At 40.0% G+C, this 27020-nt stretch overlaps 1 protein-coding gene across 1 annotated transcript in view; it reads right to left on the reverse strand.

Annotated features, from left to right (window-relative positions):
• Positions 1-26763, reverse strand: part of HMGA2 (high mobility group AT-hook 2) — a 136888-nt gene extending 110125 nt beyond the window's left edge. Inside the window, exons 1-4 of the mRNA XM_079937468.1 lie at positions 26637-26763; positions 25285-25607; positions 22594-22680; positions 12132-12182 (exon numbers count right to left, since the gene is read on the reverse strand). Coding sequence (XP_079793594.1) covers positions 12132-12182; positions 22594-22680; positions 25285-25395 — 249 coding nt within the window. The 5' untranslated portion in view covers positions 25396-25607; positions 26637-26763. The remainder of the gene's footprint in view (positions 1-12131; positions 12183-22593; positions 22681-25284; positions 25608-26636) is intronic.
• Between the last annotated feature and the right edge of the window lie 257 nt (positions 26764-27020).

Raw genomic sequence — 27020 nt, forward strand, 5'->3', positions numbered from 1 at the left:
TTTTGTTAAATTTATACACAAGTATTTCATTTTTGGTGATATTGGAAATGATATTTAAAAAAATTAAATTTCCAACTGCATTGCTAAAAAAAAGGTCCACATCAAAAAATCTTAAAAAAAAAGAAAAACCCAACAGCAAATAGTAGTGCTGAATACATACCACATTTTAATAATCTCGGGCAGAAAACTTTTTTTAGCAAAAAAACAAATGTCAGTCACAAGGGAATTCTTCATACCGTGACCATGTACAGCCAAACCCTCTCACACTATACAATCTATGTATTAACAGGATGCATGTATCCTATTAATCCTATAATGTACGTAAGCCCACTCGCTTTACCACAGCAGGAAACCATATGGTGCCAATGAGTAAGACATGAATTAGTTCCCTGTGAATACTAAGGAAACCCTAAGAAGTTTTCTACAATGCAAGTAAGAAAATAGAGAAAATTTCTTCCTATAACTACTAAAAAGGGTCCCAATTGATCTCCACTGAGATTAGTGATTTAACAGCAAAGCAGATTAAGATTATGTATTAGACAAAGTCACCATTTTATTGTTTATAAAATTACAGAGTTTAAACAATTTTGTGTAGCTCATCAGTTGTCTAAACAGCATGCAAAGCAATGCACAAAACCCTAAGCCTGGCTGATTCACTGATCGATTTTAATGTCCACAAAAGAAGTAGGTCACCACTGGAGGAGGAGCACGACGAAATAAAAACACAGGTTTAACAAGCCATTGTTTTGGTTTGATAGGCTGGAAATGAGCACTCTAAATGGCAAATCTAAACGGAACGTCAGTAAACTCTATACCATTGCTCTGAAAAGAATTATAAGGAAGAGAATAAGATTGGGAATGAGTTCATTTTCATCCAATACATGTGGGAAATATACATTCCAAAGTTAAGAAAGGAGAACCAAGGCTGTAAAAAAAATCAAACATTACTTATTCCCGGAAAAGAAATGTAAAATTGAGTAAGAGCACAGAAGAATGAAAATGTAATAGGATGGACAGTTAGTTCAGTGGCATGAACAGTACTACTCACCAAATGTCAGTCTCTCGAGAGGATCGGAGACCACCGAGATGGTCATGTTCATACTTTCCAGCTCCACCCCAAATCTACCAACTGAGAAGGGGGCCCAGGCCTGCAAATCCTTCATCAAAATCCATTAGGGAATTTAAAGAACTTTTGGGTTGTCTGAGAGAATAATGACAGGAAAGAAAATGCTGAAACTGAGATTCTGTAATTAGGAAATTAGACTCCGGGATCAGCTTCTGACACAAACTGGGTGATGGATGTCTTCTCTGATATTAGAATCATTTGGAACAGGGAATGAGAAAAGACTGCAAAACAAATGGTATTTTATAGAACATTATTAGTTATAATCTTCGGATTCCCTGCTCCTCCACACCTCCCTGGGCTTTGGTGCTTCCTGTAATAGGGTGCTCCCTCAAGACTGAAAATATTTGCATTGTCTGGAAACTTGGCCGACCTGCACTTCCTTTATTGGTAATGTTAGTGCTTAAACTTCTCTGATGTGACATTGCTACCTATGTTATTCCGACTGTAAAGTCCTTATTCCTATAATGACGTAAACCTAGGGTATTAGATTTTCCCCCAATGAGTCCCTAGCTATAAACCCCACGGCTTTATGTGTCACTTTAAGTGCTTCAGAATATCCTTGAAAGAAGTCAAAGAAACAAATAGTTATTAACGGATTTTCCTCTGTCTTTATTTGCATGTTAGTACTAAAAATTAGGACCAAAGGAAATGGGAGACAGGCAGTTAAAATGAGTTTTTATACAAAAAAATGAGAAACTACCTTTTCAAAATTATCCTGTGACGTTTTGCCAACAAAGCTCTCTTCTGTGTTTCTGATGATCCAAAGCTGTGACAAAAATTCTTCTAAGGTACAGCACTAGAGTCTATTTTGGAAAGCAGAATGCTATTTCCAGGAGTGAGAGAATGGAAACATTAACATAGGGCAAGGCATTCAAAGTCTGCATTGGGCCTGGGTGATAGTGGCTCACAGCATACTTCTTAAGTGGAAAGGCATAGGCTGGAATTCAAAATTATTATAAACACTGCTTTGATGCCTACAGGTTGTACTTTTAACCCTTGTGTGGCCTCTTTGAAAATACAAATCATCCAATTAAAAAAAAAAGGCCAAAGAATGCAATTCGAATCCACATTCGCTACTGGAAACAAAAACTGAAAGGCCATGCTTTATACACACTAATGAAATACTGTCATTCTATTCACCAAACATTTATTAAGTCCAGCTACGGGTCTGAAACTATACTAACATCAATGACGATGATCTATTGAGTGCTTGCCTCTCGACGAATAAAAATTTTGGATGGCTTCTCATTTAATTCTTACAAAATAATCCTATGAGATGAGAACTATTATTATCCTTTGTTTTACACACAGGGAGACTGGGCTGGTAACAACGAGCAACTTGCCTTGATAAGCTGATAAGGGAACCCAGGCAGTCTGAACTCTTAATCACTTTGCTGAATTCCTTCCTATATCCTAGGTGCTGAGGGTAAAAAAGATAAATGCAATGTGCTCTCTAACCTCACAGAGATAATTTTTAACTACAAATGGTAGCACGATTCAGAAACATTAAAGTATACAATCAAGTTGTTTTAACACCTAGCGATTTTTAAATTATTTGACACACACAGCATGAACAAAGAGAAAAAACAAGATCAACATATGCTGATATGGTGGCTCAAGAGAATTATCCTCGCCGTTCTGATTCCATTTCTCCTCCGCTTTTTGGAGCCTGTATCTAATAATTTAATACCTATCTTTTTAAGTCTACCTTAACTGGATAAAACTGCACTATGTTGATAAATCAAACATGTCTATATGTGATATTAGCCTGGATATCTGCTATGGTGATAATGAGAGGATATAACTCTAGGCCCACTAGTACAACTAATTCATAAATTATACATACAGCTAAATTCAAATAATAATATAGAGAGTTATTAGGATTGGGAAAGCAACATAATCACTTCTATAGAAGGACTCAAATTCTGAAGAGCTCAAAATACTTGAAATGGAATTTAATTTACCCTCACCAACATCTGAAGCACAGAGTAGTTAATCTAACAGGCTGGCATCAGGTTTCCTGTTTGGTTGTGAGCACCTCAAAGGCAGCCTCCACCTATTTTGTTGGCCTCTACATTCCCAGGACCTAGCACAGGGCTTGATCCATAATATTGCCAGAAGACTTTAGCAAAATGTTTAGACAAACGGAAAATCACAGAATCAAAGGTCTCGGAATTGGAGCCCTAGGGTTTAAATGGTCCGGCCAAGCAAGAGACAAGCAAACAAACAAGTGAACCAAAGTGCTTAAGTTTCTTCTATATCCACAGTGTCCATCGTACACGCTGAGCCTTCTGCACAATATTATGTTCAAAGAGACACTCGAAGTGCCTTTTCTGGGTTAATGCATTGAAACCACAGCACAAAGTGATGACACGGCTTCCCTTGGTCGTACAACTAGGGCGAGCTTTATGATCTTTTAACACCCCAACAGGGCACTTTCCGCTTCATAAGGCAATCTCCATTTGCCAGAATTTAAAGAACTGTCATTCCCCAACCTGAGTCTAACGGAAGAGCAGACAGCGCAATTCTTCTGGCTTTGAACAAGGTCAAAGCCTTGCTAAATCAAGCCTGATCTGCAGCCACTCATTAATACTAAGGAAATATAAAAAAGAGACTTTGCTTCCTATAGCATCCTGAAAGAGATGTCTTACTTCTAAAATCACACTGATTATAAGAATGAATAAATAATGAATTAAAAAACAAATTTCAGTGTCATGGCTGCACTGAATTTACCCCTAAGGACAGGGTTTGGGGGTGGCTTGGATGTATCAAGTCGACAGATAATCTGAAAACCTTATGTATGCCATTACTCTCAGCCTCCTTCCCACCAAGCCTTTTACCAGAGTTGACCCCTGTTCCTGGGCCTGCCCCCCCATCTGGCAGAGGCGCTAATGAGCAGTGAAATGGCCAAAGGGCAGGCAGCAGGGGGGAGCAGGGAAAACAACACAAAAAAGGAGACAGGAGGCTGGATCCTTTACAAACTCAACAATCAGTCCCTGGACAATAGAGCTGGTGGTAGCAATAAAGGTTTTTGTATTTTACAACTCGAAATGCTTGACAGCCATTAGTTATAGATAGAATGTTCCTATCAGGAGAAAAAGTGTGGGCACACTGAGCGACCTGCCCAAAGGTACACAGCTCATCAAAACAGTCTTTATCTCGGTCCAGAGAAGACACGGTAGGCTTGATTAAATCCCGCTGGATTGAAATTTTGCCAAAAAATAGTGAAATATCTGTGTCAAATATGGAAGAGTTTAGAATCAAGAATTCCTTGGTTAAAAAAAAAAATCTTAAAATAAAAACAGATTCCACTCTTAAAAACAGAACAAAAATGTTCTCTTGAAATATGGAGTAATAGTTTTACCTATCTTACCTAGTTAAAAACATATATATATATGGCATATTAGTTTTATTTATATATGATACGAGGGTTTCCAGTGTTTTAGAAATATTTACTGCCATCCATAAATACTCAGATTTGGGGGAACATAGGTAAATATGTGTATGGTAGTATGGATAAAGTCTTAAATACATTTACTGTCATATAAAATGGTCACTGAATTTCATAGTACTTGTCATTTAATTAGAGTGAAACTGAGATAACTGTCTTGGCCAGGATTTTACTGATTTGATTATTTGGGTCGAGAAACAGGACATTTATTTGATCTGCCTCCTGTCTATAATCTGCCACTCCTCCACAAGTGGGAGAAAAACATATTCTTCCTTGATTATAGTTTAATAAGACCACCTGGCTATTGTGGTATTGTGGTAGCATCACTTGAGCAGTGGACCCCAAGGTCGATGTCTGAATAATCCTGAATGGTCAGGATCTGGTAGAAGCTGGTAATACCAAACTGAACTGGATGACCAAGTAGAGCTGGTTATCAGTCTCTTTGTTAAAGACATCATTAACCGAATAATTAAGAACAGGACTTCAATACTGAAACAAGCGGAAAAAAAGAGACTAAATCAAAATGCTAATGATCAAATCCAATTCTTGCCTTCTGAGTATGATATAGTTATTAGTGTTTTCATATTTAATTTTGCAATTTTATATAAGCATTTTAGGGAATTTTGCAGTGAGCTATTAAAAAAAGAAAATCAACTTAAGTCACTTTTCCCCACAGAGTTCTATTAGGGTTTGCAAAAAACTCCATTTTTATCACAAAATATTGCAAAGGAGATAGTTTCAGAAAATACAGCTTACCGATATTGAACACATTATAAGCATCAGAAGATTTATATCTTAATTATTAAGCATATGTCAAAAGCTCATGTGCCTTAGAGGAAGCATCTCCCGGTTTTTAAAGCATGTTATTTTTCCAAGTTTCTAAGTGAAAATGGTTTTGTCTTCACACACTCCATTAGTAGACAGTTTCTGATATTCTATCAAAGTCATTTCTTTCCCTCTGACTCCAGTAAAAAGTTACAATTATCTGCAATATGCATTATTGGATATTCCTCTCTAAACATCAAAGAAATATTTTCAGTTTAAACAAAGCAAGTGTTAAATTACAAATGGCTAAAAGTTTAAAAAAAAAGTAACAAACATCTGGAGGGGAAAAGTAATGGAAATGAAAACCTAATGTTTTAACTTCAACATTAGATTTCCAGGTTCCTCAATACATTAATGCTTGAGAGCTTTAGAAGAAATCCAAAGAGTTTCAACCAGTCTAGTTGTAACAGGTTTTATTCCGATTTAGTTCCTCCTACTTGATTTTAAAATCATCATGTAAGTTTCTAGATTTCTACAAACTTAGAAAAACAAAAAGCTCTTGTTGCCTATCTAGAATGTTTGACTAACAAATGAAATTACATCACTTTCCTGTGTATCACAAGTTCTTTAATAAAGGAACTGTCCCCCAAAAGATATGGAATAGAAATGCATATTTTTAAATCAACAGACCGCACACACCCCATTACCAAATGAAGAGAATCAGCAACCCGAGAAAACAGCTGGGGTTTGTTAGTAACTTTCTAGTGACCCATTGAAGTTAAGCTTCAGCATCTAGTCCTTGGATCAATTTCTAGGTCAATTTCAGTATCTCCAGAATGATTTCTTTTTTTTTTTCTTTACAAACCATTAATTTATATTGGGGAATATTTCCCTTCTGTTGTTAATTTCCTTTCTCATAAAGATATTCTGAAAACAAAACACCTAAAAACATCTCTGGTTCCCACTGATTTATTCTTTATTATTTTGTCCTTCCTTCTTTTCCTCCAGAAGCACTGGCTGCTTCACTAAGCAACATCTGGATGGAGCATTTCATACACAAGGTTAACATTGTTATTACTGCACTGTATTTTCTTGAGCCTTAGCTCTACTCTGTAAAACTTTTTCCAAATATTTTCCATCGCTAAATCAGTTACGTGATGGGCTCCATTCTAAAGCCAAAATCGAGAAATGCAAATAAATATGAAATGCCTAGTTTCAACTGGCAGAAGGACTGACTAACTGAAATCTATATAGGTTCTAAGAGGCCAGAACATCTCTGCATGTGCCTATTGAGGCACACAGCAGAAATACTACTTTCCAAATTGATGAACAACACATGGCATGAACCTCTACAGTTAGAAAGCTTATAAGTTGCAATTTAAATTTTCTTCCTTGGGAACTTCCCTGAAGCTCCAGTGGTTAAGACTCCACGCTTCCACTGGAGGGGGCACAGGTTCGATCTGCGCAGTGCAGCCATAAATAAATAAATAATTTTCCTTAACTACAAATAGATTTAAAATGTACCTTAGTATTATTTATAAGCAAGTCTTAAACTTGATGATATTCAGCATAGATATAGTGAAGATATAATGATACCGCCAAGGGTACTCGGTGAGTTTGATGCACAACTGTCACCTCACTCCATGTGTAGCTACAGGTAGCTATAAGCTATTAGGGTTTAGGCTGTCAGTGATATCTACATGAAATTGTACAGTGGAATTAATAATAATGTTAAACATTTCTTGAGCACTTACTATGTGCCAGGCCTTCTATTAAGCCCTTTGCATCACTGCCTTATTTAATCCTCACACGATGCTATTAGAAATGTACCACTCTTACCACCTTCTTAAAGAGGAGGAAATTGGACCTTTAAAACTGAAAACATTACTACTGTATGACCCAGCATTTCCACTCCTGGGTATTTATCCAAAAAAAAATGAAAACACTAATTCAGAAAGATACATGCACCCCGATGTTCAGAGCAGCATTATTTATTATAGCCAAGATATAGAAGCAACCTAGGTGCCCATCAACAGATGAATGGATTAAGAAGACGTGGTGTATACACACACACACACACACACACACACACACACACACACCCCTATATATACACAATGGAACATCACTCAGCCATAAAAATGAATGAAGTTTTAGAGGGTATTGTGCTAAGTGAAATAAAGACAGACAAATACTGTACGATATCACTTATATGTGGAATCTAAAAAATAAAACTAGTGAATATAACAAAAAAGAAACAGACTCACAGATATAGAGAACAAAATAGTGGTTACCAGTGGGAAGAGGGAAGCGGGGAGGGGCAAGATAGGGGTAGGGGATTAAGAGGTACAAACTACTATGAATAAAATAAATAAGCTACAAGGATAGATAGTACAACATAGGGAATATAGCCAATATCTTATAATAACTATAAATGGCATATAACCTTTAAAAATTGTGAATCATTATGTTATACACCTAAAACTTATATAATATTGTACATCAACTATACCTCAGTTAAAATACTTTTTAAAAGTGCTTTTAAAAAGGTCATGTAATTTGCTGAAGATTCTAGTTAGTCCAGTGATGGGCCAGAATTTGAACCCAAGCCACCTGAATCCAGATCCTGAGCTCCCGACTCTAAGACCAGTAGAAAAGTTACGTCCCTCTTCTCTCTCCTTCCTTTACCTCTCACCTCGTCCAGACCAAAAAAATGTGAAAATCCAAAGCAACTCATCAAAATAATAGATCTGAAATCTGATTCAAACTCAGAAAAAAAACAAAGGGGAATAAAGTAAATAAGAGAAGTGCTCTTAACCAAAATCTAGTTAACGTCCTCACTGCATTAGTCAACACTCCATCCCCTGTAGAAGCAAGACTGGCACAAACTTCTTTCCTATGTCCACATACTTTTGGTTAATCAACTTTGGAGTAACCTACCAAGTACTGATCCCAGTCACATCAGATGAGAGGGTTACAAGGTAGATATCTTCTTCCAGCCCTGTTACATGACACCATAAAATGTACAAGACTTCTTTTTAAAAGCAAAAGAACTTTATAAAACAAAACAACCCAGAAGAATAAAAGGGGACCAGTTTGGCTTTTAGGCCCTGTACCTAGTAAATCCTGTCAGTTCAAAAATATATCTCTAATATAAGGAAATCAGTGAATGACACTGTTGGAAAGAATTGAACTTACTGTAAAGTACAAGGCTCATTTCCTATGGAAAATGCAATAATTTATTTCTTTAGTACAAGCTTTCCAGTAAAGAATGCCCTTGAACTGAATGCCTTGCTGTGACTGGCCGCACACTCTACCCAACAGAATATATATAAGCAGAAAGGAAACACGCTGTCTAGAAAAAAAATACACAATTTCCTTCTATTTCCTTTTCTAAGTAGAACAACTCTTCTTTGGGGAACAAATCGGGGTCTTATAACAATTAGCTACACAATATTTTCCATTCTCACAGCCAGTAAAAACTAGAAATCATGAGGGTCAATGAAGATGGCCCAATTATTCCCAGAAAGGCAAGGGATTTTGTGGTGGGTGTTTCACGTGGGCTTCTTATTCAGCATGAAGATCAGGTGCCTGGAATCCAGATATCCCCCAAATGAGCAAGAATCCATTGAGAAAATTAAACACATACAGATCCTTTAACTACTACATATTTTATTCCAGCTTGGCTGAAACATCGGCTGTGTGAGGATGAGTGGTGGAAAATAAAGGCATAAAGGGAGGTGGGTATAAACTGTGGGGACTTCGAAGAGCTAGGGAAGGTTGTAATCAATTCAGTGGCCAGCTGTGGATCCGTAGAAAGTTTCTAGGAAGAGCAGTGATGTGACTGTACCCTATGCAGGTTAACTGGCAAACATAGGAGAGCCAAAGGTAGAAAAGGTGAAAGGTAGGAAGACCAGTTAAGAGGCAAGATATGGAACTGAAGAGTCCATCTACGGATAAGTGCCTGAAGGGAATGTGGTGGACATATACCATGGAATATTACTCAGCCAGAGAAAAGAGGAAGTCCTGCCATTTGCATGATGAAATTTGAGGACATTATGCTAAGTGAAATAAGTCAGACAAAGACAAATACTGTCTATCACTTAATATGTGGAATCTATAAATACTAAATGTATAGAAACAGACAGTAGAATGGTGGTTGCCAGGGGCTTGGGGGGAGTTGGGGTGGGCGGAGGGAATGAGGAAATATTGGTCAAAGGGTGCAAACTCCCAGTCATAAGGTAAGCTCTGGGGATCTCGCATGGTAATTATAGTTTACAATGCAGTATTATTTACCTGAAAGTTGCTAAGAGAATAGATCTTAGATGTTCTCACCACAAAAAAAGAAATGGTAATTATGTGAGATGATGGAGGTATTAACTAATGCCACTGTGGTAATCATTTTGCAATACATAAGTCAAATCAACACGCTGTATTCCTTAAACTTACACAAGGTTATATGTCAATTACATCTCAATAAAGCTGGGTTGGGGGACAATTGATGGAAGCTGAGTGCTGGTTAAATCTCACTGTATTTGCTTACAATGCGTTTCATTTTAGCAACATTAATCTCATGACTTCAAAGAACTTACCTATTTCCTATTCTGTTGCCTATAAGAAAGTTTATATAGGTTTTTCTTATTGATGAATTCAATGGGATACGATGTCCTTTCAGTTGTGATGCTTAGAAAATGGCAGACCTATATTTGATATGTATGCCAATACCAATTTAGTCAACACTGTGCTCACTAGAGTATAATGGAATAGGACTTTTTGACTTCTGACACTAGGTCAAAAAAGGCCTTGCTTGCAGTTTTCTCCTCATTTGGGAAAACACCCTCTCTGGGAGCCCTGAGTGTATGTCAGAAGGCTGACTTCCCACCCTGAGACCACCAAGTTAGAAAGGCCATGTGTGTGGGTGCTCCAGAGGACACCCCCAGAAGCACCCAGACTTCCAGCCAATTCTGCAAAAGCACCTGTGAGTAAAGACGCCTCCAAATTCTACCCCAAGCATGAGAGGTAACGCCCAGCTGCTTGAGTCCTCCCAGCTGAGGCCCTAGACATCCTGAAGCAGAAACAAGCCTTTCCGTTGTGCCCTGTCCATATTCCTGACCCAAAGAATCCATGAGCTTTTTTGTTGTTTTGTTTTTTTACATTATTAAGTTTTGGGGTGGTTGATGAAACAGTAATAGGTAACTGGAACCATATGTCTAACAAGAGAGGTAATAAACCCATTGGTTATGGAGCCCACACCTGGAATATGATACTTCGTTCTGGGTGACATATTACAAAAGACAAAAAAAAAAACAAGCATACTCAGAGGAGAAGAAGAAGAATGTTCCTTCGTGGGAAAGAGCTGAAAGGCTTAGAGATATTCAAATCAGAAAAGAGAACAAACGGTATATGTTAATTGCCTTCAAATATCTGAAGAGCTATCACAAGTAAAAGTAATAACAATTACTCTGTATATTCCCAGGAGGGAGGCCTAGGAACAGTGAACAGAAGTTACAGGGAGTCAGATGGAAGTGTTTTCTAATGTTCAGAGCTTTCCAGGAAAGAAGAGGCAGCCTTAAGAGGACGTGAGTTTCCTAACATTAAAGGCAATCAAGCAGTCTAGATGATCACCACCTGGTGGGTAAGTTTGGAGAGAATTCATTTATTGACCAGAAGGTTGAATAAAATGCTCTTACTTTAAGGTTACACTGTAACACTGAGATGTTTTTAATCTAAAGATCATCCCCATTTCCTTGTGCTAAGAAATCTAATCCCAACACATGTTGAGCAGAGGGAAAAAAATACAAGATGAATAAATTGAATGAAAGGCAATACCAAAGTATAAATAGAAAGGGATGCAGAACTCTGGAGGAGAGAAGAATGGAAACTAACAGGAAAATACAATCCAGCAGAGCAGCAAAGGGACTTCAGGAAAAGATGAAGCATGAAGATGGAACCATGGAAGAGAGAAAAGCAAGGCCAAAGATGCCATCATAGATGACCCAGGGTAGAGAGGATGCCCTCATCTTTCTTGAGAAATGGTTTTATTCGTTTTTAAGACGTTTTTCCTCGGTCAGTGGGAAAGACAGACCAGAAGAACATGGTAATGTAGCAGCATAAAGAACAAGGTTCAAGTGGTAAAATTAACAAAGCTCTTCAGTGGTCAGTGAATTTCTGGCCTCAGAAAGATACAGGATCTGTGTGCCTATGGGGTCAGGTACACCTGCATGGAAGCCACCGTCAGTATGTAAGAATCACTACTAAGGGAAGCAAGAAAAACCGGTGCGTAAAACCTGGTTTCCTAACAAAGGCAACGGGAAAATGAAAACACAAACCACCTAGAAAATGAGATATTTCCAAGGCCAAACCATCCCAGCAACAACAACAAAAAGAAATGAAAAGAAAGAGTTAAAAAGTTATCTCATACACATTTCATCTGAATTTTATCACCATTTGTAATCAACTTCCAATGTTTCATAATACCCTTTAACCTTACTCAACCCAGGGAACAAGTCATCTCATTGTTACCCCATTTGAAGGAAGAGTGGAGACTCTTTTCATGTTGATAAGAGATAGAAAAAGGAGACACTCCCAGGAAAGAAAAGTGTTTTGAGGAAACTCCTGGAGCCTGAGGGTAAGAGGTGGTGATAATATGCTTCTTGCTTTAACCCTTTCAAAGATGCATCATATCAGAAGTTAGAAATTCATGGAATCGATAAAATAAAAGTCATTTATTAAAAAAAACACAAATTTTTCAGTACTAAAAAAGAATAGAAATTTTATCTTACTACTCACCCATTTCCTAGGTCTGCCTCTTGGCCGTTTTTCTCCAGTGGCTTCTGCTTTCTGCAAAATGAAAAAGGAAGTTATATCGTTTTCTACCTGACATTTCTTATAAGTGCTGCACCAAGGGACACATTTCAAGTAAGAACGTTCTGGTTTGCAGATAAGGTATTAAGATTGCTTTAAGAATCTCTTTCTCCTTGAAGGTTCATCTTCTCCATTTTTCATTGCATGATGCAAAGAGAGATCTATGCCTACTCTATGCCTACTCTATGCCTACATACTATCTATGCCTACTCTATGCCCACATACTATGAGAGATCTATGCCTACTCTATGCCTACATACTATGCCTACATACTATCTATGCCTACTCCAGGGGAGTCTACCCTAATAGACTCCCCTGGAGTAATCTCTGAAATGCATGAAAATGCTTTTTAAAAGCCATTTTGCCCTTATTTCTACCTGTAATCAAAAAAAATTATTCCCACATATCCATAATTATGTAAAGTGGACTTTTAGAAAATTAATGTTTCTTAAATGATGATTTTTCTTTCCATATCACAACTAAAATTACCAAAATTAACATTGATATATTACTGTACAATTTACAAACCACTTCTACCCACATTGTTAGGCAAAAGCAAATCTAAATGTGAGTGAAAATATATAGGCTTCTAACTCAAAAAAACAAATATTAGCACACTTCTACATAGTTAATTTCCTATTCCTTGCCCCAAACAAACACCTGTCAATCAGTTCACCCAAAGCAGAGAGAGAAAAAAAAAAGCTAGCAGAAATCATCAATGTTTTTCTCTGAGATGGAAACAAGGGATGCTAAAAATAATAATTAATAAACAATGTATATTATTAACAATTAACAATTCCACACTCAACACAAACCTGACATGAATATATTTCTAACTATCTTAACAGTTTGTTCATTGCTTTACTTCACAGAAGATTTTTCTGGTATCACAGTTGTTTTTTTCCCTTTGAGTAAAATTTTAATATTATAATTTCCCTGTGTTTATCACGCCTACTCCAATCCCCAAATACACCAACACACACATATCACATGCACTTTCTATAAAAATACACGTTTATAGGGACTTCCCTGGTGGCGCAGTGGTTGAGAATCCGCCTGCCAATGCAGGGGACACGGGTTTGATCCCTGGTCTGGGAAGATCCCACATGCCGCGGAGCAACTAAGCCCGTGTGCCACAACTACTGAGCCCGTGTGCCACAGCTACTGAAGCCCACGCACCTAGAGCCTGTGCTCTGCAACAAGAGAAGCCACTGCAATGAGAAGACCACACACCGCAACGAAGAGTAGCCCCCTCTCACTGCAACTAGAGAAAGCCTGCGCACAGCAACAAAGACCCAACACAGCCAAAAAAAAAAAAATACATGTTTATAATTTCCATTTTCAGAGTAAAGAAAACTTAGTACATCCTCTTCTGTGTATGAGAATCATCTCAAGGCTATATAAACACAAAAATACAGGTAACCTAAGCCAGGATAACTCATTTTGCATTTTACTTTTGTTACCTGGGTTAGCAGCAAGTACTTGGTACAACGATACTAAAATTACCTATTATAACCGTCTACACTGCCAAATGACTCTCTTTTCTCCCTTCAATCTGGTAAAAATAGATGGAGATAGGTGACAGATTGATAGATACACAGAGAGATACAAAGATACACAGGTACATAGACAAAATAAGATTTTTAAGTCACAAGATTTCTCACCAAATATCTTCCTGACCTATCTAACAGGTTCCATGAATTAACCCAAACTTTGTATGATTATAATGTTAGTTCACATTTATTGAGCATTTAAAATACCCTAGGCACTGGGCTAAGTCATTCGCATGTGTTATTTTAATCTTTACAACAGCCCTCCATGTAAGGTAGCTGTTATTATTTCTCTTAGTTTGCAAACGGGCAATTAAGTCTTAGAAAGGCTAGCTGAATAACTCAGGTCACACACAAAGCTGGTAAATGGCAAGCCGGGGATTGGAACCCAGTTCTGTTGGACTCTAAAGCCAGGGCTCTCACTGTCCTGACAACGCTACCTCCCTTTAGGTTACATGCATTTGCTGCTATGAGGAGATATTTTAGTTAACGAAAATTGTCACTGACTCAGCTCCACCTAAGAGTCAGATTTGGGCACTCTGAATCATAGTGGTAGGGGTTACTACTTTGAATGGCTCCACAAAGGAATCATTCCTTGTCAAGGGTTAGTGGTCCTGTCTTACCTTCGGTCATAAGGGCATGAGTTAAATTAAGTGAAAGCCAGGAGGGCCCAGTGAATCACACCCTCTTTCTGAGTGTTGTCTCAGGGAGAGAGGGAGATCTCAAAAGGAACACAGATTCCACTTTGGAAAGCTTAGATTCAAATCCCTGCTCCGCCATGTTAGCTTTATGACTTTGGGCAGGTCCCTGAAAACCTTAATTTGGTTTCAGGTGTGAAATGGAGATAACACCTCCGGTGAGGAGTGAGGAGTGAAGTGGCTGCCGTAAATGAGGTGCTCAATAAACGTTCTTTCACTCCTAACCAGATGGAACTCTTAAAGGGGAAGTTTTCCTTTAAGTTAGTCCAATCTCATAGAAGGTTCAATCAATGCAAATATTCCATTACACCCATAGATCACCTTAAGAATGAAGCTTTTAAGAGACCCTCTGGCTAGTACATCACGAGTTATATGAGTACAAAATTCCCTAATACAGAAGTAGTGTCTGATTTACCCTTTAGGAGCAACTGTAAGGTTGCACAGTTTACTCAGTAGTAAATAATACAAACATGGAAGATAGAAATCCTTTCTAATGGGCATGGGGATGGTAGGTGGGGTTGAGAGTAGGAGACTGCTGATCTTAAAAGCTAACAGTGCTACACCAGGCTTTTCTGTATGGTGGTTATGTACCGGGGCCATGATGGGATCCGGGTGTATCTAAAGTCTGTTAAAAAGAGGGTTGTCTTCTAAGAGGGTTTCACTGCATTTTAAAGTCAGAGAAAACAAATCTCTCGTAAGAGAGAGAAAGCCCTGCAAACAAGAGGACTTAAAAACGAGCATCCCATTTACAAAAAGTCTATTCAAAAATAAAATTCGCACCATTAACTAAAGGGCAAAATATCACGATTATCACTTGGACTTGTTAAAAGCAAACTTGCTCCTTGGTCTTGGGGCCAGTATTACATGTAAACTGAAACCCTCTTCTGAGACGACATCTAGAAGAAACACATTAGCTGTGCTGTGTGTCGTCGATCTGGGAGGTTTTCATTGTTCCTTAAAACCCACATTATTTAATCATTCTGATCAAACTTCACAAAAGCTGCAAAACCAGTTAGGATTTTCCTTCGTAAACCAGCATAGATCCAGGAATTTTACATATTGGAAAACACTGGCTTTAACTTTTTTCCCTGTGTTTAATGCTCTTCGGAATATTATTTTTCAATAGAAAACAAAACATTTCGGGGGCTTGTTTTGTTTTTAATATGTTAACATATGCAATACTGTGTAAGTGTATATTTGGTTTTCCTTAGCCAGAGTGGAATTTGGTTCCACACTACAAACCCATGTATAATTCAGACAATAACTTATTCTGAGTACTTACTGCTTATCTCAGGGCGGGGGAGTAGGGAGAGAGGGTGGGAATTCTGCATTTGTAAGAACTGAATTTCAGACTATTATCAGCCCTGTTATACTAACGTCTGCAACGATCATATGTTAAAAGTATTATTCCCTCCTGGCTTGTCTTCATTCTTATTTTTGCCTTTTAAAAAAAGTGTAAGTTCAGAACTGTGTATTTAATTTTATAAGATGCTTTAGAAGCAAGTTCATGAGGATTGGGGAGACTATTAAATGGGAAATGTAATTATATCTTTCTCTAAGAAGTTTTGGTACTCCAGGCTCTTAAATGTATGAGCACTAAAAAATTAATTAAAAAAGGAAATTCATCTAGCAAATAGAACTCTTGATCTTGGAAACAGTGCTTAGCATTAGTGTCTGGTGCATAAGATGTGCTCACTGCATAATTATTGCATGAAGGAAGGAAAGAAAGAAACACTGGTGTTTATATCACCTGTGTGTTTCCCTGTTGTTTCCCTCTCACCTTTAGAATTCTACAGCTTGGTAGGGCTTTAGAAGACATTTCATCCAGCCCCTTCATTTAACAAATAAAACAACTTCTGGGTGTGCCATGATCTCCAACGTCATAGCCTTCTGGTTTATTTGGGGGCCAGGAATGGGTTGCAGTAAGCACATATTGCCAATCCCTTTATAAGCTTGTAGAGAACTCCCCTCCGAAGATTTCTCAAAACCTAACTTACAACCTACATTTCTGGTTACTGGAGAAAACATAATCTACCTTGTAGCAAATACTTTATGAGATATTTGACACCACATAACAGTGGAAAGATCATAAGCTTTAGAATTAGATTTGAACTCAAGCCCAGGTACTCCCATTTACTGGAGCTGAACATTAGACATGTCACAGTTTACATCTCTGAATCACAGTTTTCTCATTTGTGAAATGAAGACCATAATGCCTACATCAAAGGATTAAAGGAGCTAATGTATATGGAAGGTAAGCCTGACAAAAGCTACAGCATTTAGTAGGTAGTCAAATGTAATTTCTTAACTCCCTCCATATTTTAAAATGTTACCCTTAAAAGGAGTACCTCCCAATTTTGTAAGTTTCCAGTCAAAGTACTGAGTGATTTTCTGAGCATTATCTTATTTAAGTAGGGCAGCTATTACTACCCCTGTTTATATGGGCGATTAAGCAATCTGCCCATGTTCTTAAGTGGTGGAACTGAGACCCCATCTGATTTCAAGGCAATAAAGGGTCTGTTCTTCTGGGAGACAGTCCCGTACAAAATGAAGTAGCCATGGGGAAATTTTTTAAAAAACTTCTAGGGTGGAAATCAAATGAGTAGTTAAAAGTAAAATATTTCCAAGTTTCCTATAAAGACATAGACAAGAGCTGAGATTGGGAACCAAGCGCATTAGCCAGTTCTGACTTCTGGGTCAAATTTAGATAGCTATTAATTTTTTGCTATTCTAAATGCTCACATCATACTGTGATAATGCATAAAAACCAGAATGCCCCACTCCAAATCAATCAGTGCATCTGTATACACACACACACAAAAGAGCTAGAAAAAGATTTGGGCTTAGTAGTACCTGGCTTTGTTTTCATGTATCTTTCCATGTATATGTATATATGACTAAGACCTGCTGACTTTAGAGCATAGGGAGCCATCGAAAAACAGTGTAGAGTCACATTTTATTTCTTTTAGTAGCTCTTTCAAAAATATAAAGAGTGTAAATCAATGTGCACTGGCATCAAAATCAACTGGACTAATCAGTCACATTAAATGTTAAGTAATTGTCACTTCACCTTTTTGCTCATCTAGTTCTATGGGTTTCCAAACTGTACATGCAACTATTTTTAGTCTTTAAAAGACATTACAAGTTTGCCATCGCTACATATTTTCCAAAAAAGAAATAAAAGTGAATTCTATCATCCACTGTAGTTCATGCTCATTTTCCCCAAGGAAGTCCTTGTTGTCAACTCCCATGTCATTATTTACACATGCCTGTCTTCACCTATACAAACATGAAATTAAAGCCAAGGCCAAAATAACAGGAAAAGTTATTTTCAAAGTTTAGGATTCTCCTCTTTAACTGTTCCTCTCCCTCCTTTGTAATCAGAAAAATCAATAGCAATGATATGAGAGTTCATAAGGGCGACCTTCCGAGCAAACTACTCCCTACATTATCCTGGAGAAAAAAATGGCTGTGACTACTCCTTGCTAAATCATTTAGAAGATGCCATTCAGCGTTGTTCAGTGGATTAAAGCAATATAGAATAATAAAGCAGCAGCCTAAAATGGAATCAGTTCTCCATTCACCTTTTTCTCCTGGTTGGCACTATAAAAATTCAGAGCTAAAATTCTCAGCATCTAGGATATAAAATGCATTGTTCCACCCTTGTGCCAAGCTATATGGTTCCAGAGCAAGCTCTGGAAACTGCAGAAAGTCAGCTAACAAGATAAGATGGGTCTGAATGATTTAACTGACATAAAATGCTCTTCAGCATCCATCTAGTCTCAAAAAAGAACTGAAATGCAACAGAATACCAATCTGTTATGTTCTCTTGAGCAAAATGATCTGTTGAGACCTTGAGATAAAAATGAACCAGAGCTGGAAGTCAGTCAAAGTAATGAGGGGCTTTCGATGAAAAAGTTCAGAAGAATAACTGGCAAAGAATGAGATCTCTGGGTTCCTTGAAGTAAAGTGATTTCAGAAAATAACTCAAATGTATTTGAATCTTCCATATTTGGATCATAATCTACGATGACTCAAAGGCATTGTGAGAGAGAATTTACTGATACATTAAGGCTCGGTCCTCTCTGGCAAAGTTAAGTGAAAAAAAAAACGAGTCAACTGTTTAGGTAAGACAGCCTAAAATACCAAGATAATGGAGACAACAGTTGGGCTTTACATAATTCCACCTGACTGGATTTATCTGTATGCTTAGATAGAGCCCTGAGTCCCAGTGGAAGTTACTTGCCCATAAAAACACAGAGGAACTCAAAATAACTCGTACTAGTAACATAGACGCCGTAGGCTGGAATTGTATGACAACTGCCTATACCATCTTTCCCTGACTTACCTATAACGATGCCTTTGGTTCCCCTCTTCAGCTCGACCTACTATATCCCGTAAAAAATCACGTCCTTGCTCCGCATCTATGCGCTAATATTTAACTGAAATGATGAGGAAAACCCATTCTCTCATCCTAAAATATCTGTGCTTGGTGTTAGTAATCATTTGTGAAAAATCAACCAACCTCCTAGGAACATGATTAGAAAAGGAGCACAAATCTTCCTCTATAGTATCCAATTCGTATCAAGTCTTCTTTGTTTAGGCAAGTGGAAAATATAAATTAGGTGTCTGCCTGAACACATTATTTGAAGTATACTTTACCTAGATGGTATTTTCATTTTGTACTTTGCTCTTTATTTCTCTTCACTACAACCTAAAGTCAAAAGGAAGTTCAAGCAAATCTGTGATATCATGAAGTAGGGCTATCTCACACCTGAGATCTTTTTTATACGCAATTCTTCCTATTAAAATTAATTCAATCTCAGAATTTTTTTTTTCCCTAAAAGTACCTGAATGACAATTGGCCTGACTTACAGATGAATTTGACTTGTGACCTTAAAAACTGGAGAATTAGTGAAAGAAACCCCTCCAGTGTTCTCTCATTAAACAGGCACAACAAAAACCCTAAACTAAACATAAAGGAGATGGTTATCTTTCTTCTCTCCAAACATGAGAAATGTGAAAATACAAAGTATTTCCATCCAGCACAAACAGGAGAGGAAAACAAAATAAAACAAAAAGGAAATTAAGAGTCAACTGGTCACAGGTATACCTCAAACTAAGACATAAATAAAAGGGTCAAGACACACACACAGACACACACATACTCACACGAATAAATTATTTATTCAGGAAAACATTAACTTCTGATTTCTTTTATTAAGATAACAATATGAAACTGGTTCAGGGATGAACTTTGAGCACTCAGATTGGTGTTCTTAGGAATAACTAGAATTTCTACATAATGGTTATCCATGGGAATTTGTCATAACGGAATAGAAGCAAAGTGAAGAATAATTATCTTCTCTTCCAAAAGTTCCAGGCATAACAAATTATGTTTTTATAAATGTTTGTTTTATATATTACACAAATCAAGTTTATATTGAATATGACCTGAAATTAAAGTGATTGCTAATTTAGTAGTCCTCCACTTGGTCTTGCAACTTTCCTCATGCATTGTCAAGTGTCACACTGCTAATTTTCCAACAAGCAGTTTTGTTTTCAAATGCCCCAAGGCCAGTTACTGGGTCCAAACACAAACTTTGTAAGTAAAGAAACTCCAAGCAGCAAGAAATTTTAAACATACAACATCATCAGTCTCCCAGTGTACACTGTATCTCCTCTAATTTTAGAGTTCTGTTCTCTTATATACTTACCAGGTTTTGTTATATAGTTTCCATTTTGGTGAGTCTCAGTTTGCAGGAGAATTCCCAATTTATTAATCATAGAAGACTTCTCATCTCTACTCTGGTCAGTCTAGCATGTTATCAACAATGTAACTTTTTCTAAAAAAGATAACTTTTCAAAGTCCTAACAAAAATATGTTTTGTTAGAATACAACATATGTTTAATAAACAAATATATGTTTGATAATCATGTTTACATAGGGTAGTAGCAAACTCAATAAATACCAATTCGAAAGTGAAAATACCTTAAGTTTACACATGCCATGAACAATTCATCAGTGTCATTCATTATTTTGCAAAGTGTTATCTTCTCCAGATGAAGCGTAATTTATAAAACTGAAGAAATGTAACAGTCAGGTTCTGAGCAAAAATACGTATCCATTTTTATTAGAAAGGGGACTTTTATAACAGAATTGTGTGAAATAATTTTGTCTGGAAGAATGAAAGATTTCAGAGAAAAATTTCTTTCGGAAAAAGAAAGCCTACTTCTGTTTTGGAAGTTGTAATACTATGTGCATACACATGAAGAATTATCAGAAAGATGAATAGCCTAAGGGTCATTTATAAATGCCTATCACCAAAGTAACTAAAAATAAGTCAAACCTTACTTGGGAAGAAACCAACTTTTTGTTATTTTGCTTTAGGTGGTAAATTAGGCACAAGTCTCAGCTTTCCTTTTGTCAATAAAGATTTTGCTAGTCAGTGGCAAACTTTTCAAACTGAAGAGAAGGTGATGGAAGCACCTTTTTACTCGTTCCAAAAAAAAGAGTAATACAGTAAAATATGAGAGGTAATTCATTTTCCCTTTTTTTGTATTGAATTTTAAATAATTTATTTATGATGAGATTTACAGATTTCTTCCTGGGAGATGTTATGATGCATTTTTCAGAGCAATTACATCGTAGTTTAAATGTTTGTCAGCTAGCTACCAAGATATTTCTTTGCCATTCCATTAGAGTAAAAGTAAGATAAAATTAACTTAATGCAACCAAAAAAAACCCTATGTTAAATTGGCCCTTTTTTAAAATTGAATAAAGCAGGTAAAAAAACAAATAGTAAGTATTCATATTAGTAATATCAGATTACACAGGCACTTTTAAATGACAAGATAATTTAGAGCTACTTCAATGTTTAGTGATTAAATATGAGTACAATTAAATCTTCACTCTGAGAAGCAGTTCTATTTAAATATATCAGAAATCTGCCCTTTCAACTCTGTTCAAGACTGTTAAAACAAAACAGAGAAGAACTCATAGTTGCTCCCTAAATAACTTTATATGTATCACTGGTTGCTATGGAAGTCTACAACACTGAAAACTATCAAATATAATATGGTAGGTGCTCACACTCACAGAGAAAACCACACAAAACATTAATCCTCAAGAGATGAGCATACAGTCATTTTCAACAAATACTGTACATGGTGTACTCAAATCGACTGTAAAGATATATCAAAACTTACTTCTGAATTTTGAACCTTTGTTTTTAACGAGCATACAAACCCACAAATAAAATACAGAAACTTTTTTTCTGATTTATTTGTAAAGCTTAAAAAATGTGAATTTTATCTTCACCTTCCCTTCTCTGTCTACGCATTGATCCTGAGATATTTCTTCTTTGTTAGCTCAAATACCACCAAACATGAAGTTTTTAAACTGCAATTTAAAATTTATAAAGAAAAACACTGGAAATTACACTTGGTTGGGTTCTATCCTGCCCAAAAATATACAATAAATGAGTCAAATACTTGTTTAAAAAATTTCTCATTGTCCTATTCAGAACATTTCTCTATCACCTGAGGTGGAAAGCCTTTTGAGAGATTATGATATATTATATTGTAGGTTTATTGTAAACAAACAAGGTACTTTATCAGCACATTTAAAGCAGTAAAATTAGTGAAAATTTTTTTCCAGAATCCCATAATTGGATTTACTTCTAATTATCATCTATTTGGCAAAGTACTTAACTTTAATAGTGGGATTTGGTTTTCCAATAATCATGTAAATAAGCACAAAGTAAATTAATCTTTATTATTTTTTAAGGAAATTGCAAAAACTTCACCACCAGACAAAATCTATAGCTTTGATTTGTTTTTAACTATTTCACAACTGGTGCAAATCTTAATTGTTCATTCTCCACTCCCCCACCTCCCCCTCCCATCTCCGTTTTAAGTTTCTTATTATTTGGTGATTGTTTAAAAACAGCACTGTAAGCATCTTCATGAACTTTTTATACTAAGTATCTGCTTGAAAATCTCACCAATATTAAAGGTAGGAAATGAGTCTTGGGTTACCCACTTGGGAGAAATCCTTAGGTGCGGATCTAGAATGGGAAAATTACAGGGAGGTTCCTCTGGGCGTTGAGAAAGTTGGGAGGACGTAAGAAATCTCACCTTTTGAGCTGCTTTGGAGGGACTCTTGTTTTTGCTGCCTTTGGGTCTTCCCCTTGGTCTCTTAGGAGAGGGCTCACCGGTTGGCTCCTAGTTTCGGGGGGAAAAAAAATGCTGCTGTGGCAAGAATGGCTGAAAGAAATTGACCCTGACTCTATAGTTGTATTTTCTGCCTGTGCTGCTCAACAGAACTGTTGGAACACATTCAGTTCAAGCATAAACGGATGATGATGGTACAGAGTTTACAGAAAGGGGAAATAACTATACTTGTAATCCAAGAATTCATAGAGGAAATTCTATTTCGCATATGAAAGCTAGATTCTATTTCAACCCGAAAAAGGTAACAAAGGCTGACTGTTCAAAGGTTGCTTGTTCTAGAAAGAAAGTTATACATTTTAAGGTGTAAAATATGCAAGGCTGTGTATTTGGCAACGCATAGAAATAATAAGCATTTTACACAAATACTACTCTCCACTATACCAGCATTTTAAACAACAGAAATATGAAGCTAACATCAGAAATATTTCAACAATCTCCCATATTGAAAAAGGTGGCTTTTGATCATTCTGTATATCTATATTGTAGGTCAGTTATAACTCAATCAACACACTGAGTGAAATACTGGAGCAATTATCCAAGTTCTTCAACTTAAAATAACTCCATTCCTCCTGAAATTTCCAAATAATTATGGTAAATCTGTCGTGGGAGGCTTTGCTTGAATTATCTAGGTAATTGCTTCAATTCTTCACTGCCAATTGGAGATGTAGGAATGGTCTCCAGTCTAGATTTAAATGTCTTTTGATAAAAATAAATATTTTCTCCAAAACTTTCTTTTGAGAAAACCCTTATGGGGGTGTACCGAAGAAAACTAATAAAAGGGATGGGGGGTGGGTAGTAAGGAGGAATGGGAGTGTCTGGGAAGGAGAAATTGAAACTATCAATAGGTTTAGCAAAACTTTAAACGGCTTCTATGCCAAGTAGTAAATACTCAAGTGGTTAAGAGAATGCGATGATTAATATTCCAGATTCTAAATATTTATCCAGTGAATCATCAATTTACATCTCATTCAGATTCGGTTATTAAATGAGAATTAGCTTAAAATGCATAAAAGTCTTCAATGAAAATTCGCATCCTATTTAGAGATTCTGAGGAAGGTTTCCTGCAAGCTTCTGTGGGACCACTAGCTCCAGTGGGCACATCCGGAGCAAACACATAGGAGACACATTTTTCTTTCTTTGTGAACTCTGCCTTAACTCAAAGGTAAAACCTCCAATCACCTCCAGACCCCACTGCAATTTCTTTTGGATTATTTTTTGGAGGTGGGGGGCAATTAGTAGTTAGAGTGAGCCGGGTGGCGTGTGGGAAACAAGAGCGGGGGGAAGGGCAGTGACTTCCTGGGAGGTGTAAAACAGGATCCTAACGCGATGTAAAGTGTCGCCCGGGCAGAGCGGGAAAACTCAGGGGCCTCTAGATTGGCTTGTTTCCTTTGATGATTTCAAAAAGGTACAGCAGTTTTTCTAAAACGCACTGGCAAGCAAACATTGTTCGCCTTCCCCACCTTGCTCTCGGGCAGCTTTGGGACTCTAGGATTATTTTCTAATAGGCCTATTTGCCATGAAGGAAGCGCTTTAAGGCTAAAGAACGAAGAAGTAGCTTTAAACCCCACGGAAGCGGAGTTTAAATGTTCTCAATAGACAAGTCCCGCTCCATCCTTGCCCGCGGAGGCTTGGAAATTGCTGCGAACAAAACCCCTCCACCCCGGGCGCTGCGCGCAGCTCCGCAAGCGCAGGCTACACGCTTAATTGGTTGCATCCGCAGACAAAACCCTCCACTCCGCGGGGTCCCGGGCGCCCCTCGATCGTCCCCTCCCAACCCCCAGTCACTCGCTCTGGAGAAGGACGTTTCAGGTCTGCAGCTCTGAGGCGCGGCACCCAAGGCAAAAGGGGGACTGGGCGCCTGGCGAGGAAGTGACCCTAGCTACCGTGCACCCTCTCGGACACTGCTTGCCACCGCGCCCTTGGCTGAACTACTTAATCCTATCCCGTGGGGACCCAGGGTCTCCTGTAGCCAGCCCCTTTCCTGGGACACCTCAGCAGCGGCCGCATTTAAAGAGCCCTAGGAGAACCGGGCGGGCCCACGAGTTCTTTGTCGGGAGGGCGCGAGTCTCAGGCCACCGAGAACTTGGGGAGGGCGCCAAGGGGGCGGCTGCGGCGCGCCAGTCCCCGGCCAGCGAGCAGCCCCAGTTGGCGGGAGAAAGAGCCTCCGGCCCCCGAGGCTTCAGCCCCTCCAACCCTGACCCGTCAGAGTACCCCTAACCCCCGGGCCACTGCAAAGCGGCTCGGAAAGTGCCTGGCGAGCCCCGGCTTGTCGGACCCGGCCGCTTCCCGTCACCAGGAGACACCGCGCCACTCGGGCCGGGCACAATAGCGAAAGTCCGAAGACGCGCTTCGCCCGACCCCGCCTCCAGCCCGCACCCGGCCGCCCGCCCGCCGTGGCTCCCACCTCCCGGCCCAGAGGGGCGCGGGCGCCCGGGGCTCTGCCGCGCACTCGCGCCGGGACTCCGTAGCTCGCCCCCGCGGCGGCGTGCGGCGGCCGCGGCGGCTGGACTCCCGCGCTCGGGTGGCCGCGGGTCGCGGGGCCCTCGCGGAGGGAGCGGAGGTGGGCTGCTGCCCGCACCCCGCCCGCGTACTGACTTGCTGCTGCTTCCTGGGTCGGCCGCGTCCTCTCTTCTGAGGCGCCGGGGCGGCAGGTTGTCCCTGGGCTGAAGTGGACGGCTGCCCGGCGCCTTCACCGCGTGCGCTCATCCTGCCTCCCGCCGCCGCTACCGCTGCCGCCGCCGCTCCTACCGCCGCTGCAGCCGCTTCGCCTCTGACGCCCGGAATCTGCCCAGCACCTTTCGGGAGACTGCGAGGTAGGGCTGGAGAACGAGGCGGGTTGGGCGAGAGCTGGCGTGCGGCGAGGGCTGCTGCTGCTTAGGCTGCCGCCGCTGCCACCATCAACACCGGACGTCCAGCGGCTGCCAACAAGAGAGAAGAGGGGAGGAGGAGGAGAGAAGGAGGCGCTGCTGGTGGCGGCGGCAGGGTGGGTGGGTGCCGGAGGTGGAGGTGACGGTGGAGGTAGCGAGAGGAGGCGGAGAGCGAAGGAGAAGGAAAAGAGGGTTTCAAGTTGGGAGGCTACCCTCTCAGTTTGGGATCAGAAGTTGCGGTCACCGGGAGCACTTCGGAAGCGGCTTGGAAAGGGAAGAGACTTGGAGTGAATTGTGTCCCTTGAAACGTTAGGCGGGGAAAGAATTCCTCCTCCTCTTCCCCCTCGCTCCGCGCTCGCAGAGCAAGAAAGAGAAAGAGAGAGAAAACAAATAGCGCCTTGGGCAGTCGGAAAGCAGAGGGAGGATGGGGAGATTCTGCCGGGATCGGGTCGGGCACTGAGCGCGGGCAGGGGACGGAGCGGTGGGTGGCACCGCGCCTCCTCGGGTGGCGGGAGCGGGCGGCAGCGGCACCGGGGAGTCGGAGGGGGACGGGCTGATTGCTCTTGCGTCCTGCACCAAGCGCGCGCTGCCCGGGCTGGAAGTTTTCTGAGTTCCTGCCCCAGGATTCAAGCGGGATGAGAGTGTGTATGTATGTGTGTGTGTGTGCGTGTGCGTGTATGTGTGTGTGTGTGTGTGCGCGCGCTTGGGGAGGGGGCGGCGGGATGGGGGGGAGTGCCCACCTCTAATCGTGGGCGGATAAAGGGGAGGGGGCTGCGCCCTAGGAAAAGTATGAGGAGGAGGGAGGCCAGGCGGACCGCCGAGCCAAGGCGCCTGGCCGTGGGCCAGAGGCAGCGTTCGAAATACAGCTGCCTCCGCGGCGGCGGCGCCCGGGTGCCACCCGGAGCCCCGCTCACGTGCTCTCGCCCGGCGGCGGGGTTAAAGGGACAGGCCGGGGATGCCGGGCCGGCTCGCCGCCGGCCTCGCCCCACCCGCCGCCCGAGGTCGCCCCTGGCCGGCTGTCCTAGGAAGGCGCGGAAATGTGGCTGCCCCCGGAGCCGCGTTTACAGGCTTGGCCTTTACCTGCACCTCCACGATGCGGAGCCAACACTCTGCAGGAAGCGTCTGGCTGCACGCGCGGCAGAGTTCTCGTTTCCTAGGAGTGGGGATCGACTGAAGAGGAGTAGAAGCAGGCCCCCGCCGCCCTGTTCTGCGTTGGAATGCCTTCCTCGCAGATCGCACGACCCGTCGCGCGCGCGCGCGCGCACACACACACACGCGCACACACACACATACACACACACACTCATACACAGACATGCTCGCAGATCCACACACACACGTGCACTTAGACACACGTGCACACTCCCACAGCACATGCAGGCATAAACACACATGTAAACAAACACGCGCGCACTTACATGCACACATGCACGCAGAAACACATGCACTTTCACAGACACAGGC

Source organism: Stenella coeruleoalba (assembly GCF_951394435.1).
Source record: "Stenella coeruleoalba genome assembly, chromosome: 11".
Taxonomy (NCBI): domain Eukaryota; kingdom Metazoa; phylum Chordata; class Mammalia; order Artiodactyla; family Delphinidae; genus Stenella; species Stenella coeruleoalba.